The sequence below is a fragment of the Tupaia chinensis genome, unplaced genomic scaffold (assembly GCF_000334495.1).
Source record: "Tupaia chinensis unplaced genomic scaffold, TupChi_1.0 Scaffold000050_1, whole genome shotgun sequence".
NCBI classification, from domain to species: Eukaryota; Metazoa; Chordata; class Mammalia; order Scandentia; family Tupaiidae; genus Tupaia; species Tupaia belangeri.
Genome location: NW_006159508.1, coordinates 2,930,786 through 2,946,674, shown reverse-complemented (window position 1 = coordinate 2,946,674; position 15,889 = coordinate 2,930,786). Strand labels below are relative to the sequence as shown.

The 15,889-nt window shown below is 41.6% G+C and overlaps 1 protein-coding gene across 5 annotated transcripts in view; it reads right to left on the bottom strand.

Annotated features, from left to right (window-relative positions):
- Positions 1–15,889, bottom strand: part of EML4 (EMAP like 4) — a 160,973-nt gene that overhangs the window by 22,736 nt on the left and 122,348 nt on the right. For all 5 annotated transcript variants that reach the window (XR_003550860.1, XM_006141306.2, XM_006141307.2 and 2 more), the window contains 3 exons: positions 10,167–10,301; positions 9,913–10,048; positions 1,446–1,597 (listed from right to left, as the gene is read on the bottom strand). Coding sequence is in view for 4 of the 5 variants with exons in the window: in XM_006141306.2 (XP_006141368.1) it covers positions 1,446–1,597; positions 9,913–10,048; positions 10,167–10,301 (423 nt within the window). In the remaining variant the exon portion in view is untranslated. The remainder of the gene's footprint in view (positions 1–1,445; positions 1,598–9,912; positions 10,049–10,166; positions 10,302–15,889) is intronic.

Below are 15,889 nucleotides of genomic sequence, written 5' to 3'. Positions count from 1 at the left end.
AGGGAAAAGGCTAAGTGCTATCAGGTCACATGGAGAACGTGTCAGGTTTTGTTACTTCAGCTACGTCTCCAAGCCTAAGGAAGGTTTGTCTGTAGTATGGGGAGAATACTGTTACCTGCCCTACGTACTCTGGATTGTTTTAAGAATCAAAAAAAACAAACAAACCAAAACAAAACATGAAACTTCTTTGTAACAACAACAATAGATACACTGCAAAGAATTATAACTGTCATTAACAGGACTCCCGAGGAGACCATTTAATGCACCACGTGCTACATTCTCAGCGAACGGTACAGTGCTATTACAATGATCCCAAAGAATGACTCTCTGAAATAAAGCAATTATTTTTCTCTTTTATGAAGTGGGATGCAAATGGCTCCTAAGAGCACTCCAAGTTTATGTTCTGAATAGCAAAGGCATGAACGAGACTGTGTAGCTTATGATTACAAAGGATATAACTTAACCGTGAAGAAAAGAAACAGTAAAGCAAGTGACATTTCTACCATGAACTTAATTAAGATTGTGACCAAATAACGTTATCATCTACCTTCTCGGAAATACAACCTGACAGCTGTGCCGTCAGGATCCTCTTTTTTAGAGAAGATTTTTGCCTGGAAAGTGTACTTACTATGTGTAGAGAAAAACATTGAGCACAAATTCAAAATTTAAATCACCAAAAACAGAAGCAACATTAAATTCTGTGAGAGTTGCTCTTGCTTTAAGTATCACTGGCCTAAAATACTGTTCTTAACTATGTCACTTCTTGAAATCTCAATCAATTAGCAAACTTCCACCCAACACATAACATTAGGTTGTCGGGAAAGTTATGACATACTTCCCTATGTTTTTTTCCTATGGAAACAGGCATTGTGACTTTCCTGACTGCCCAATACCGGTCAGGCTTTCACGATGCACTCGGTCCAGGCCGTGGAGCACACACACACAGACTGTGACTGTCATCAAGCCCACGGTTTAAAAGACAGTCTTCCATCTGCTGTTAATTAAATTTGCTTCTGTTATTTCAGTTATTTCGATATTTTAAAATACTTTCTTACATAACTTAATTTTAAAATTAAACTGGCCATTTTGAATACCCTGAACTCGGAGATGGTAGTTGAGGGATGCTTGTTGAATTCTGAGTTTGTATGGCTGTATTCCTGGATCACTAAAAAGTCTGAGGCATAAACAACAAGCATGTTACTTACTTCGCCTGATCTTTTCTTTCCAACTTATTTTAATAAGTGATAGCCTTCTTATTTTTTCTCTTTCTTTCTTTCTTTTGGGAACAAAGTTATCTTAAAGGCACTATAAGTTCCTTTCTATGGGGAAAGAATGAAGTATAAGAATGTACCCCCGTTTCCCAGAAAGGTGTACAATATCGTAACACAGGAAAAACACACGCGTTGAGAGGATTTAGTATCCTGATGTTCTGCTTCCATGCTTACCTCTATTTCTCTTTCAGGATTCAGATCATGATCCCACAGAATTATTTTTCTGTCTTTACCTCCTCCAGTTAATAACATCCCATTTCTCATCTGACAAAGTGTGAACACACTGCCATCATGAGCTTTGATTTGTTTGCTGATTTGATATACACCTAATATGACAAGGAAAAAATAAAAACACTAATGATGATGATAACACTTTTCATCAGACTTTAGTGTCCTTTTGGGAAACAAAGTTAGCAGAACTAGAGTGAATAATCAGAAGTTCATATGACTTCATTAATTAAAAAAATCTATTTTTGGGATCAGCAGTTAGCGTAATGGCTATGTCGCTGGACTCCCACGTAGTCGACTGCGGTTCGCGTCCCGGACCTGGTGGCTTAAACTCACGCCGGGCACGTGTGCGTGCATGTCCAAGATCCCGACAGGAGAATAGAGGAGAAGGGATTGTGGCATGGCCATCCCCCTGGGGCGGTGATTTCTCACTTTCTGTCTCTATGTCTCTCTCTGTCTTTCTGGCAAGCGCATGCGCCCTATAGCAAAAACCTCTCCAAAAAAAAAAAAAATCTATTTTTGTCAAGTCTTGTGTAAGGCAGGTGATGAGGCTTGAGACTTAATGTAATCTTATGTCAATTTATTTACTCTGAAAATATTTCAAAATACTTTCTTATAGAAAGTATGCCAGAGTAGCAATGATTCCATAGATGAGAGGATCCAGTATCAACCTCAGAATTTTACGCTCTCCTACATTATCTTGTCCGTAGATAGGTATTATTCTTCCTCTTGGGAACTCAGCTCTAAAACCAGAGGAGGAATGGCTGTGCCTGTATCACACAGTTCACCACTTGTGACTAGGACACAAGTCTCCTACTGCAGTCTTCCTTCAACCTTGCAAAAGTGTCATTTTCTGCTGCCATGCCAGTCATGAATATTTAACCACTACTGGTCTGGGCGTGTTCTGCTCTGCCAAGGATGACCCTCTGTATTTGCTGACATATAGGAGACTAGGAGGAAAGGTGGGCATAGAAGCCTGAAGCAATGGCTTTTGACCACAAAACAGAGAAGAATTTCAGTATTTAACTGGTCCAGCTCTGGGGGCTGGCAGGTGGTGTGGTGATTAAGGGCACTGAACTCCCGCATGACTGACCACGGTTTGAGTCCCAGATCTGGTGGCTTGCCTTCTCACTATACCCCCTCTGGTCAAATTTAAATAAATAAATTAATAAGTTAATAAAATAATTCTTAAAAAACAAAACAAAACAAAACTGGTCCAGCTCTATCAATGTGATTGCTAACTGACAGCCCAACTTTCTTGTATGCCCATAGCAGTTTACTAAGTACCCAGGGAGAGACGAGGTACATACATAAAAAATATTTTAAGTAAAACCCATGTGAAGCAAGATTATGCACCCCCCACCTTTTTTTTTTTTTTAACATCAGTTCTTTTTTCTTAAGGCTGAGAATAAGTTATAGAATACTGAAACTCTTTTTTTTTTTTGTACTTACGATGCCTTACTTGGAGAAGTTCTATAATGAGGCTGGCAGAACAAGAATTAAACTTTTTGGAAGATAATGACTTGTAGAATGAATTACCAGGTTCAAAATGGGAGCGTAAAACCCTGTTTAAATATGGTCAAAGCTGGTCAAAAAACAGCCCTTAGAGCCCTTGAAAAAAAAAAACTCAATTACAAGTTTAAAGACTGTAAATTTCCTAAAATTACTCATTAATTGATGAACGGGTAAACAGAACATGGCATGTCCATGTAATGGAATGTTACTCATCCTTAAGAGGTTCCGGCGGCTGGATCCCACGTGACTGTCTGTACAGCTCGAGGCTCAGGCTCAGCAGCCGTGTGTGTACGTGCATGTCCAAAATCCCAAGAGGAGGAGAGGGGAGAAGAGACTGTTGTGGTCATTCCCCATGGCAGGTGCTTTCTCTCTTCCCCTCTCCGCTCTCTCTTTCCAGCACACATGCCCTGTAGCCAAAAGAGTTTGGACTTGTTTCCCCACGCAATGTCAAATCACTAAATTACAAACACTGCATAAGGAATTCTAAAAGAGGAGAGCGTATAGTGCTCCATCAGAATGTAGAAAAATAAAGTTTTTCCATTCTTAATTCGGCCTTCCATATTTCTAAACATGAGGAATCCAGTTAAACACTTAAAATTCTCTACAAATGATGGAATCTTAGAAAATAGAAAATAAAACTAAAGGAAAAAATGCTTTGTCAGAAATAAAAATACAGGGACCAGCAGTTAGCGTAATGGCTATGTCGCTGGACTCCCACGTAGTCGACCGCGGTTTGAGTCCTGGACCTGCTGGCTTAAAACACGCCGGGCTCGTGTGCGTGCGTGCCCAAGATCCCGAGAGAATGGAGGAGAAGGGATTACGGCACGGCCATCCCCCCTGGAGGGTGATTTCTCGCCTTCTATCTCTCTGTCTCTCTCTGTCTGGCGAGCACACGTGCACTATAGCAAAAAACAAACAAACAAAAAAACCAAACCAAAACAAAACAACAAAACACAAAAACTCTCCAGAAAAAAAAAGAAATAAAAATACAGCGAGCCATTCAAAGTGAGGTTCCCACCCTCCTCTTCTCACCCTGGAAATTACTTCCTTAGGAGGATCTAGTATCAATTTAGCTAAAACAAAATGAAACAAAACTCAGTGCTTCACATTTAAACAAACTGCAAAGATTCCTTTATATAATATAGTATTTACCTATAAAACAAATTTGTAGTCAGAAATTTCTTTCTCAGAGGCTTGTATTTCTAACATTCCAGTATAAGCCAAATAACGTTTGAAATACTTGCCAAGAAAAATAATTACCCTTGAATTGAAAAACCTCCTCCACCTCGAGGCTTAATCATATGGCCAAGTCTATCCGAGCAAAACTGCAAATCCCTCCAGTCTTTGTCATCTTTAACAGGAACGAAGTTTCCATAAAAAGCAAGTTTACCTTGCCTACCAAATAAAGATGTTCAGAGGGCTTTCTGTCCTGTTTAACCATAGAGTGAAGCATCAGGAAGACTCGGAAATTCATGCTGTAGTCTTAGCCACTAGGAAAATGGGGCTGTGATTTGTATTTGGAGAATAGGTAAAATAGAATCTGACAAAGACTTAAAATGGTGAACATTTGTTTGTTTGTTGGATTTTTTTTTTTTTTTTTTTTTAGGGGGGTCGGGCTTTCCAATTTTGCTATAGGGCGCATGCGCTTGCCAGAAAGACAGAGAGAGACAGAGAGACAGAAAGTGAGAGGGGGATGCCACGCTGCAATCCCTTCTCCATTCTCCTCTCGGGATCTTGGGCATGCACGCACACGCACCCGGTGTGAGTTTAAGCCACTGGGTCCGGGACTTTAACTGCAGTTGACTACATGGAAGTCCAGCGACATAGCCATTATGCCAACTGCTGGTTCCAATTTTTAAAAAGAATTATTTATGGGGTTGGCAGGTGGCATGGTGGTTAAGGGCACTGGACTCCCACATGGTCGACCACAGTTCGAGTCCTGGACCTGGTGGTTTGCTTTCTCACTGCCTTCCCCTGCTCTCTCTCTCTCTCTATCTCTGGGTTTGGTGGGTGGGTAAGTAAAGTAAGTAAGTAAAATAAAATAATTTTTAAAAAAAGAATTATTATTATTTTTATAAAATTCACTACAAGGCATGTGTGTTTACCACAGAGAGGGGCACAGAGTGAGAGAGTGAGAGAGAGAGAGAGATGGAGAGAGAGAGAGAGATGGAGAGAAAGAGGTGGCTTGAAAGCAAGCCACCAGGTCTAGGACTCAAACTGTGGTTGGCTGTGTGGGAGTCCAGGGTCTTTACCACCACACCAACTACTGGTCCCAAGAATGGTGAACATTTTTAATGGTGCTGTAGCTATTCCCAACTTCTGCTCCCCTACTTAAAAGATTACAAACGCATGTAAAAGTTTTAATTATTTCATATATATATGTAGACATATATATATTTAGACATGAACTAGATTTGAAATATACATTTATATAAATGTTTAGATTTTCCTCATGTTTAGAAATACAGAAGCATGTGAAATATGTGATTTCAACATATGTAGACCTGACATATATTTTATACCTACTTAAGAAACAGAAAACACTAATTATTTTGAAGATTTCTGTTAGTTTACATTTGAGGAAAAAAAGGACTTAGAAGTAAAAAGAAAATATACAGAGAGGCTGTGAAGCATAAAATATAGTTTTGTTTGCCTCTTATTTACCAGAGTAAAAGGATTAACTACAAAATTATTCTTTTGCCATCAAAAAACAGCTCTCTTATCAGACAGGGTATCGCAGTAATCCCCAAGTTCTGGCAGGTAGGACTGCCGCAGGTGCAGAGCTGTCGCACTTGAGAACATGCAAACTGGACTGTGTACTGAATTAAGAAACAAACTCCACATATCTTTTGTGGTCTTGGCTTGAACATGTCCTTCACTGTACTTCCAAGTCCCTCCTACCATACTCTTGCCACCGGAAACTCCAGAGAGAAAGAAAGAATATTCGGAGCCAGCAGGTGGCATGGCGGTTAAGATGCTGGACTCCCACAGGGCCAACTGCATTTTGAGTCCTGGAGCTGATGGCTTGCTTTCTCACTTTCCTGCTCTGTCTCTCTCTGGTCAAATTAAAAACTCTTTTTTTAAAAAAGAAACAAATGTTTAGCACCTTCACCCACAACAAGTCGGCGGTGTTGGCACAACACCGACCATTTCGTGTGCCCAGCAGCTTACAAGACTGGATTTCCTGTTTCCTGTTTGTGAATATGCACAGAAGATAACCACATGTTTTTCAGACGAAAACCGAAATTAAACACTCTGAACTCCTTGCCCAATTAGAAAACATTAAGGCTAATGAAGGGTACATGTATATCCCAGCTCTGCTCAGTATTGGAGGAAATGTCACAATTTAAATGTTACTCTTTTAATATACCTCTTATATTGTTGTGGCATTTTTTTTTTTACTGAATAAGTGTGCCCAGGAAAGAGAATTAAATGGGGAAGATAGCTGATAATACTGTTATTCTTTTAAAACTTTATTTGTTTATGGGGAGGGGCAAAGAGAGAAAGGAAGAGAGGCAGGTGACGCTAACAGAGTCATGACCTACGCCCAGCCTCAATCAGCCTGGACCCCGGGAGGTACAGGTGTGCCTGGCACGAGCAAGGCGGCCGTGGGGCATGAACCCAGGTCCTTCCCAAGTGGGTTCCTCTTTAAAATCCTCAACTCATTGCCATCCTTCCTTCCTTTTTTTATTTTAGTTTTTCCAATAGGACAAGTTCACTCATGGAAAAGAGCGCGCGAGAGAAAGCAGTGAGAAAGTGCCCCCTCGAGGGGTATGGCAACGCTGCAATCCCTGCTCTCCTCAGGGTTTCTGACACACACTAACGTACAGGTGCACCTGGCATATTTTTCAAGCCACTGAAAAATTTTTCTCAAGTGGCCTGTCTAGGATGTGAACTGCACAGCTGGCCATATGGGACCCAGCCCCTTAACCACCGTACCATCTGCTGGCCCCACTGCCATCCTTCCTTATTTGAATTTTGAACCTAAACTGAATGAAAGAGGCCGATAATATATGGGGAATGATTGATATCAGGATGAACAGTAACATAATTTAAGATTTTTTTTTTCCTTTTTAAGGTTTTGTCATAGGACATGTGCACTCACTGAACACAAGAGACAGGACACAGACACCCACAGGTGGTGGCCACACCACAATCTCTTCTCCTTCATTTTCCTCTCGGGATTTTGGTATGCATGCACATACACCCGGCATGATTTCAAGCTGCCAGGTCTGGGATTCAAACCGTGGTTAGCCATGTGGGAGTCTAGCACTTTAACTACCATGCCATTTGTTGGCTCCAAGGATTATTATTTTTTTAAAGAATTATCTAATTTTATTTATTCATACATTTATTTAAATTTGACCAGAGACAGACAGAGAGGGGGAAAGTGAGAAAGCAAGCCACCAGGTCCAGGACTTGAACCAGGGTTGGCCATGTGGGAGTGGTCTAGCTCCTTAACCACCATGCCATCTGTTGGCCCCTATTATTATTTTTTAAAGAATTATTTTATTATTATTTTTATTTATTTTTAAAGAGGTTTTTGCCTTAGCATGTGTGTGCTCACCAGAGACACAGAGACGGTGACAGAGAAAGTGAGAAACCACCTGCCAGGGGAGATGGCTATGCTGCAATCCCTTCTCCATTCTCCTCCCGAGACCTTGGGTACACATGTACACAGTGTGATTTTCAAGCCACCAGGAGCAGGACTTGAACCGCAGCTGGGCATTTGGAAGTCTAGTGATGTAACCAATATGCCATCTGCTGGTCCTTATTATTATTTTTTAACTTGGTATAGGGCACATATGAAAGAGAGAGAGAAGGTGAGAAAGTAAGCTGCCAGGTTTGGGACTCAAACCATGGTCGGTCATGTGGGAGTCCAGCACCCCAACTATACCACCTGCTGCCCCCGCCCTCTGCCAAAGATTATTTTTTAAACTTCTGAATCTAATTCATTTGAGAACTGCCAAGTTTAGAAATACAGGTCAATGAATTTGGAAAACATCAATTTGTTAGTATTTAGTATATAATTAAAAAAATACAGCATAAAATCCACAGAATCAAATAATTATTAATGCTACATTTAAGTGCGGAACTTCAGTGAAAATAGTGCTTTAAATGAGTATCACTCAACTTTTCCTATTACACTGACATAGAAAGTAAGATGAAAGTCATTTCCTTAAATGTCTGACAAACAACTTCCAAAGGGTTAGTACCAAATGTCAGACACTGTGCTGGTCCCGGGAAATCTACGGGGAAGAGATGTGTAAGCTGGGTCTGTCTTTCTGAGGGGAATAGGGGTTCCCTTGTTCATAAATCACTTGGGGTGATTACTGAAGTCTGGTGCAGGGACTCCAGCGAGAGCGGTAAGGAGCTGCTGAGTGTGCTGAGGGTGGGGCGGGCAAATGCCATGAGGACATGCTGCTCAGCCAATCCCCGGGGAGACGGCTCAGGACCTGGGCTTGGCTCCCCGTCACCTCCTTTCTCTTGCTCTTGCTGGTGGACTTTTGGGGACTGACAGGCCTGTTCTGTTTCTACTGCTGTCACCTGCTGCTGCTGATAAAGAATTTCTCTGCTCCTGTCCTACTGGTCTTAGAACTGGGTCTCTAATTTTTCTCTCTTAACCTTTGACTTTCAGTGAAGTACATGGTACTCTGGATATTTTTTCAAACGTCACCTCCTTTCTCTTGCTCTTGCTGGTGGACTTTTGGGGACTGACAGGCCTGTTCTGTTTCTACTGCTGTCACCTGCTGCTGCTGATAAAGAATTTCTCTGCTCCTGTCCTACTGGTCTTAGAACTGGGTCTCTAATTTTTCTCTCTTAACCTTTGACTTTCAGTGAAGTACATGGTACTCTGGATATTTTTTCAAGCTTTATTTATTTTTGGGGAAGAGATTTTTCCTTGCCAGAGAGACAGAGAGAAAGAAAGCGAGAAATCGCCCCCAGGAGAGATGGCCACTCCCTAATCCTTTCTCCTCCATTCTCCTCTTGGGATTTTGGGCACGCACGCAGGCACACATTCCCAGCTGAGTTTTAAGGCAATGGTCTGGGGTTCAAACCATGCTCAACTATGTGGGAGTCCAGCAACGTAACCATTATGCCACCTGCTGGTCCCACCGAACTTTATTCTGCAATAGTAAGGAAAAGTGAGGTCGAAAAGGGTTATTTTCAATGTCCTTCCTCTTAATTTTTTCATTACCATAGAAAAGGGTGAAGTACATCTATGTATCTGGGTGCGAATGAAACTTAAGAATAAAATATCTCTATATTTCCAAGGAAAACTGATTTGAAACAAAGTTGAGTAACTGCCATGGCCCACTACAGGGATAGGAAGAGGGATACAGTAGGAAATAGGAAAAAGGAAAAAGAGGGGGAGAGAAGACTGAACTATGAGCTTATCCTTCTTTCCCCATCTGCCATGTTATCACATGGCCATGAATTCAGCCCCACAGACATCCCAGGACCAGCCCAGGGGAGGGGACCATCTTCAATTAGCATGTATCGATGGGGCCAGCAGGGGGCGTAGTGCTTATGGTGCTGGACTCCCACCTGGCGGACTGCAGTTCCAGTCTCAGACCTACGGCTTGTTTTCTCACTTTTTTCCTCTAATGAAATGAAAAAAATAAACATAATAATAATAAGGGAGAGGTTGCTAAGTCTGGGACTCGAACCATGGTAGGCCATGTGTGAGTCCAGAGCCCTTAACCACCACGCTGTCTGCCAGCCCCAATAAAATAATTCTTAAAAAAAGAAAGAAAGAAAAAAAGATTAAGAGAAACTTTAAGAATGAAGAGTGCTGGGGACTCTCGCTGCTCCATGCAGCGCTGGTTGGCCTGGCCTGGGTGGACAGACTGCAGGAGCACTGGGAGGGAGTGCATTTAAGCTGAGGATACTGTACCTTTGGGTCCTTTCCCAGGCGTGGGCTCTACAGTAGTTTTGCTCCAGATCAGCATGACTCCACCTGAGTCTCCAGTAATAACATCTCCGTTCCCCAAGAACGCTAAGCACTGCACAAATTTTGGTTTTTCATATTTCTACAATGCAACAGTGAGAATTTTTAGTTTCTCCTTGGTCATGACTGTATGATCACTCAATAATCAAAAAAATTAAAGTTTTATATACTTGATGAACTCTTAACACTCTGATTCTTACCCCAAAAATTCCCTGTTTTCTTGTTAGTGAATTGCCACTCCAGGTCCAGAAAAAAATATGAGATTTGCCAGATGTTATTATGGTATTTGCATCTGTTGGGTGGAACTCCACAGCCAGAACAACTTCATTTGTTGTCTGTGAAAAGACAAAGTTAGATGAATAATTATCTTTATCTCCATTAAGCTACTGACAATCGAAGATAGAAGAAATTTAAGAAAATGCCTTTTCTTCCTAGATCTATTTTCCTAAGAAATTTAAAAAAAATTAAGTTTATTTATTTCTTGTAGCGTGGGGGAGGGATCCTCAAGCTGTCCTCTACCCGCAGTTTCAGCCGCCGGAAGTGCAAGCCCAGCATGCTCAGGAAGGTTCCAGGATAACCCAGGACTCCTGCCATGTGCGTCCGGCTGCTACCACTGTGACACCACCTAGCCCCTCCTGAAAAGTTCAATAATAGACTTCTAGAGTAGTGATTTATATTTGATGCCCTTTTATCATTATGCCATCTTTTTTTTAAAAAAAAGATTTACTTAACTTCATTCATTCATTTTTTTAAATTAATTTTTATTTATTTATTTTTTGGAGAGGTTTTTGCTATAGTGTGTGTGTGTTTGCCAGACAGAGAGAGACGGAGAGACAGAAAGTGAGAAATCACCCCCCATGGGGGATGGCCATGCCGCAATCCCTTCTCCTCCATTCTCCTCTTGGGATCTTGGGCACACACGCACATGCGCCCAGCGTGAGTTTAAGCCACTGGGTCCGGGACTTGAACCGCGGTCGACCACGTGGGAGTCCAGTGACATAGCCATTACGCTAACTGCTGGTCCCTCATTATACCATCTTTAATGGTATGTATTTATACAAACTTTTACTAGTGGAAGACATTTATATAAATCATAACTGATTACTTATTTACACATACGGAAAAATTCTACTGGAACTATCAAATACAAGAGCAATGTACTGTTTGAAAGATACTGCCTTTAAAAGAAAACACTGTCTTCAAGGCTGTTTTGTCAAATATTGAAATAGCCTGATCTTTTCTTGTACTATTAGTACTGACTATTCATTCAACAAAATATTACTAATGTAGAGATTTCAGATTGAGGCCTTAAGTGTAGACGTAAGCCTGGTGGTGCAGTGGCAATGAGATGCTGTGATGCTGGACCCACATGGGAAGGTCCCAGGTTCATGTCCTGAGGCCTCCCTGAGCATGCTGGTCCTGTGATCCAGGCTGGCTGACACTGTGGGTAGCCTGTGGGGTGAAGACCCTATTGGGGGTGACTTATCTCTGTTGCCCTATCTTAAGGAACAAATAAAAAAAATTTTTAAAAATTACTGTGGTCTTTATTGATTCCTATAGAAGTGAAAAAAAAAAAATCAAAACTCTGATGCCCTTTCCTCAAAAAAAAAAAAAAAGAAAAGAAAAGAGAAGACTTCCATTAAAAAAAAAATTTTTTTTTTTTTGAGAAATTTTTGCTATAGGGCATGTGCCGCTCGCTGGGAAGACAGACAGAAAGTGAGAAATCACCCCCCAGAGGGGATGGCCACACCGCAATCCCTTCTCCTCCATTCTCCTCTCGAGATCTTGAGCCCGTATGCACGCACACATGCCCAGTGTGAGTTTAAGCCACTGGGTCCAGGACTTGAACTGCGGTCGACTACATGAGAGTCCAGCGACATAGCCATTATGCCAACTGCTGGTCCCTAAAATACTATTGATTTTTAAAGATAGTCTTGGGACCAGCTAATAGGCATGGTGGTTAAGGCAGCAAGATCCTACAAGGCCGACTGTGTGGTTCACACCAGGTGCATGCATGTGAGTACCCCAAATCTCAAAAGGAGGAAAAAATGGAGGAGAAGGGACTGCAGCGTGATCAAACCCCATTGGGGGTGCTTTCTCACTTACTCCCTCTTCTCTTTTGCTGAATACATATGCACTCTTGCAAACTAAAAAGAAAAGAAAAAGAAAAAAAGATTAGCATTGCTTAAGCTTTTACTTGGACAAAATCGAGACTACTAGATGGCTGAACTTTACACTGAACTGAGATACTCAGGGGTTATGAAACTAACTACAAATATTCCCAGTGTACAAACTATGGTGCTAATAAGATAGTCAAGATACAAATTTAAGTAATCTATGAAATGAAATCCTTTGTGCATAAATGTTGCCTTATAGGCTATTTTAACTTTTTTTTTTTTAATTTGGTATAGGTGTGTGTGCTTGCCAGAGAGAGAGAGACAGAGAGAGAAAATGAGAAAGCAGCTCCCAGAGGGATAGCCACCACAGTCTCTTCTCCTCTATTCTCTTCTCAGGATCTTAGGCATGGCATTCACATCTGGTGTTTTTCCAACAACTGGGTCTGGGACTAGAACTGCATGGTTAGCAATGTGGGAATTCAGCGACCTTAGTCACCATGCTGCCTGGCTGGCCCTGGGATATTTTAACTTTTTATTTATGCATAATATATGTAAAATAGGGAAGCACACAAATCCTAAGTGTCAGGCTCAATAAAGTGTCACGAACAGAACTCACTTCTGTATAGCACCCAGAGAAAGTACTGGAAGGTTATTAGGGGGTTGTCGGAAAAGTCTTGACGAAGTCTTCTATGTAAAAATGCATCATGTCTCTTCTGACGGCCTTCCTGGCATACCTCAGATCCACTTTTCAGTCACTATCTCACCCTGCCCAAGTAACCATTATCTTGACTGCTAGCAGGACAGATCAGCTTCATCTGTTTCTTTTACATGGAATAAGTGTGCATTTTTTCATGTCTGGCTTATTTTCTCCACATTACATTTGTGAGATCCATTCATGTTGGTGCATATATTAATAGTCGTTAGCTGTTCATTCTAACTGCTGCAGTGTGTTCCTCTGTATTAAAAATCACATCACTGATTTATCCATTCTCCTGTTGATAAGCATTAAGGCACTTAATTTATTTTTGCTACTACAAATAGCATTGCTATTTGTCTTCTAGTAAATTTAGGTATCTATTCATGTTAGTTTATACCTAGGAGAGAAAGAGGTGAGAGCATATGCTTATGCTCAGCCTTAGGAGGTAATGCACTAGTTTTCCAAAATGCACCAGTAGGAGTGGATAAGAGTTCCGCCTACTTTACATCCTCACTAACCTTGGTATAAATCAACATTTTGTCTTTTTTTTTTGTAGAGATTTTTGCTATAGGGCACGTGCACTCACTAGAAAGATCGAGAGGGACAGAGACAGAAAGCGAGAAATCACCCCCCAGGGGGGATGGCCACGTTGCAATTCCTTCTCCTCCATTCTCCTCTCGGGATTTTGGGCATGCACGTACACGTGCCCGGCGTGAATTTAAGCCATCGGGTCCGGGGCTTGAATTGCGGTCAACTACATGGGGGGTTAGTGACATAGCCATTATGCCATTATGCTAACTGCTGGCCCCACATTTTTGTCTTTTTTTTTTTTTCGAGAGATTTTTACTGTAGGTGCCCGTGCGCTCGCCAGACAGAGAGAGACATAGAGACAGAAAGCGAGAAATCACCCCCCAGGGGGGATGGTCACGCCGCAATCCCTTCTCCTCCATTCTCCTCTCGGGATCTTGGGCACGCACGCACACGCGCCCGGCGTGAGTTTTAAGCCACCGGGTCCGGGACACGAACCACGGTCGACTACGTGGGAGTCCAGCGACATAGCCATTACGCTAACTGCTGGTTCCCCACTATGTGGTCTTTTTTTGAGATGTTTTTGTTATAGGGCATGTGTGCTCACTGGAGAGAGCGAGAGACCGAGACAGAGACAGACAGAAAGAGAGAAATCACTTTCCAGGGGGGATGGCCACACTGTACCTACATGCACCTGGTGTGAGTTTTTTTAAGCTGCCAGGTCTGTGACTCAAACCAAAGTCGACTACATGGAAGTCCAGCGATGTAACCGTTATGCCATCTACTGGTCCTGACATTTTTGTCTTTCTCATGTAAGGTATTTTAATAGGTGCACAGTGGTATCCTACTGTGCCTTTAGTGTGAATTTTCTTGATATCTAATGAGGCTGAGTACTTGTTAATGCTTACTAATCACTCAAAACAGCCTAATTTGTGAATTGCCTCTTGAAGTCTTCTGCTATTTTTAAAGGTTAAACTGTCTTTTTTCCCCTGAAGTATAGATGTTCTTTATATATTTTGAACAGGACTATTTTCTTGAAAATATGTACTGAAGATGGGGACCAGCAAGTTAGCCTAATTGCTATGTCGCTGGACTCTCATGTAGTCGACAGCAGTTCGAGTCCCGGACTCAGTGGCTTAAACTCACGCTGGATGTGTCCATGCATGCCCAAGATCCCAAGAGGAGAATGGAGGAGAAGCTATTGCGGTTTCGTCTTCCCCCCTCGGGGGTGATTTCTCGCTTTCTGTCTCTCTCTGTCTGTCTGGCAAGCACACCTGCCCTATAGCAAAAGTCTCTTAAAAAAAAAAAAGGAATGAAGATATTTTCTCACATTTTAATGGTATCATTTGATGAAGAGAAACACTTATTATACCCCCACAGGCCCCACATACACACACTTATAGTTATTTATGTCTTATTTAAGAAATCTGCTTATGGGAGTCAGCAGGTGGTCTAGTGGTTAAGTCCCTGGACTCCCACATGGTCGAACATGGTTTGAGTCCTGGACCTGGTGGCTTGCTTTCTCACTGTCTTTCTCTACTAGACTGCTCTTTCCCCTGTCTCTCTCTGGTGAGCACATGTATCCTATAGCAAAATTAAAAAAAATAATAATAAAATTTAATTATCGTTTTTTTTTAAAAAGAAATCTGCTTATAAAAGTGTTCTATATTTTCTTCTGAAAGTTTTACAGTTCTACTCTCATACTCAGATTCATAATCCATCTAAAATTTATTTTTTGTGAATGCTGTGAGGTAGACATCAAGATTAATTTCTCTCCATGAGTATCTGATTAATGCAGCTCCATAAAACTGAAAACATTCTTTACCTGCTGCATGCCAGCCTGCTGTCAATCAAGCAACTGACCTAAGTAGTCTGTTTCTTGAGTCTCCATTTTCTTCCACTGATGTCTCTTTGTACCACGATGTCTTAATTTTATAAAAGGCCTTGATATCTCATAGTTCAGTCCTGTATCTTTATTCTTTTTCTTTATAACTGTCTTGACTATTCTTAACTCTATATTTCCACTTGCACTCAGCTGTTTCTCACTTCTATAAAACCAGCAGATGGCATAGCAGTTATGTCACTGGACTTCCGCACAGTCAACTGTGGTTTGAGTCTGGGCCCGTCGGCATAAAACTCACACCGAGTACATGAATGTGGGTGCCCAAAATCCCGAGAGGAAAATGGAGGAGAAGGGACTGTGGCATGGCCAAGCCCCCTAGGGGGGTGATTTCTCACTTCCTGTCTCTGTCTCTTGGGCAAGTGCACATGCTCTATCGCAAAAAAAAAAATCTCTCCAGAAAAAAAAAAAAAATTAAAAAACAAAACACCTGCAGGGGTTTTTGACTATGTTGAACAATACAGATCAATATGCAGAGAAATTAATTTTTTTTTGAGATGCCCCAAATTCTGACAGGATGGAGAAATGGTGGAGAAGGAACTGCAGCATGACTACCCTCCACTAGAGGGGAGTGCTTTTTTCTTCTTCTCCTCTCTTTCTCTGTGTCAAGGACACACATCCACTGGCAATTTTTTTTTTTTTTTTTTGAGGGGGTTTCTTTAAGGGACGTGGGCGTTGCAG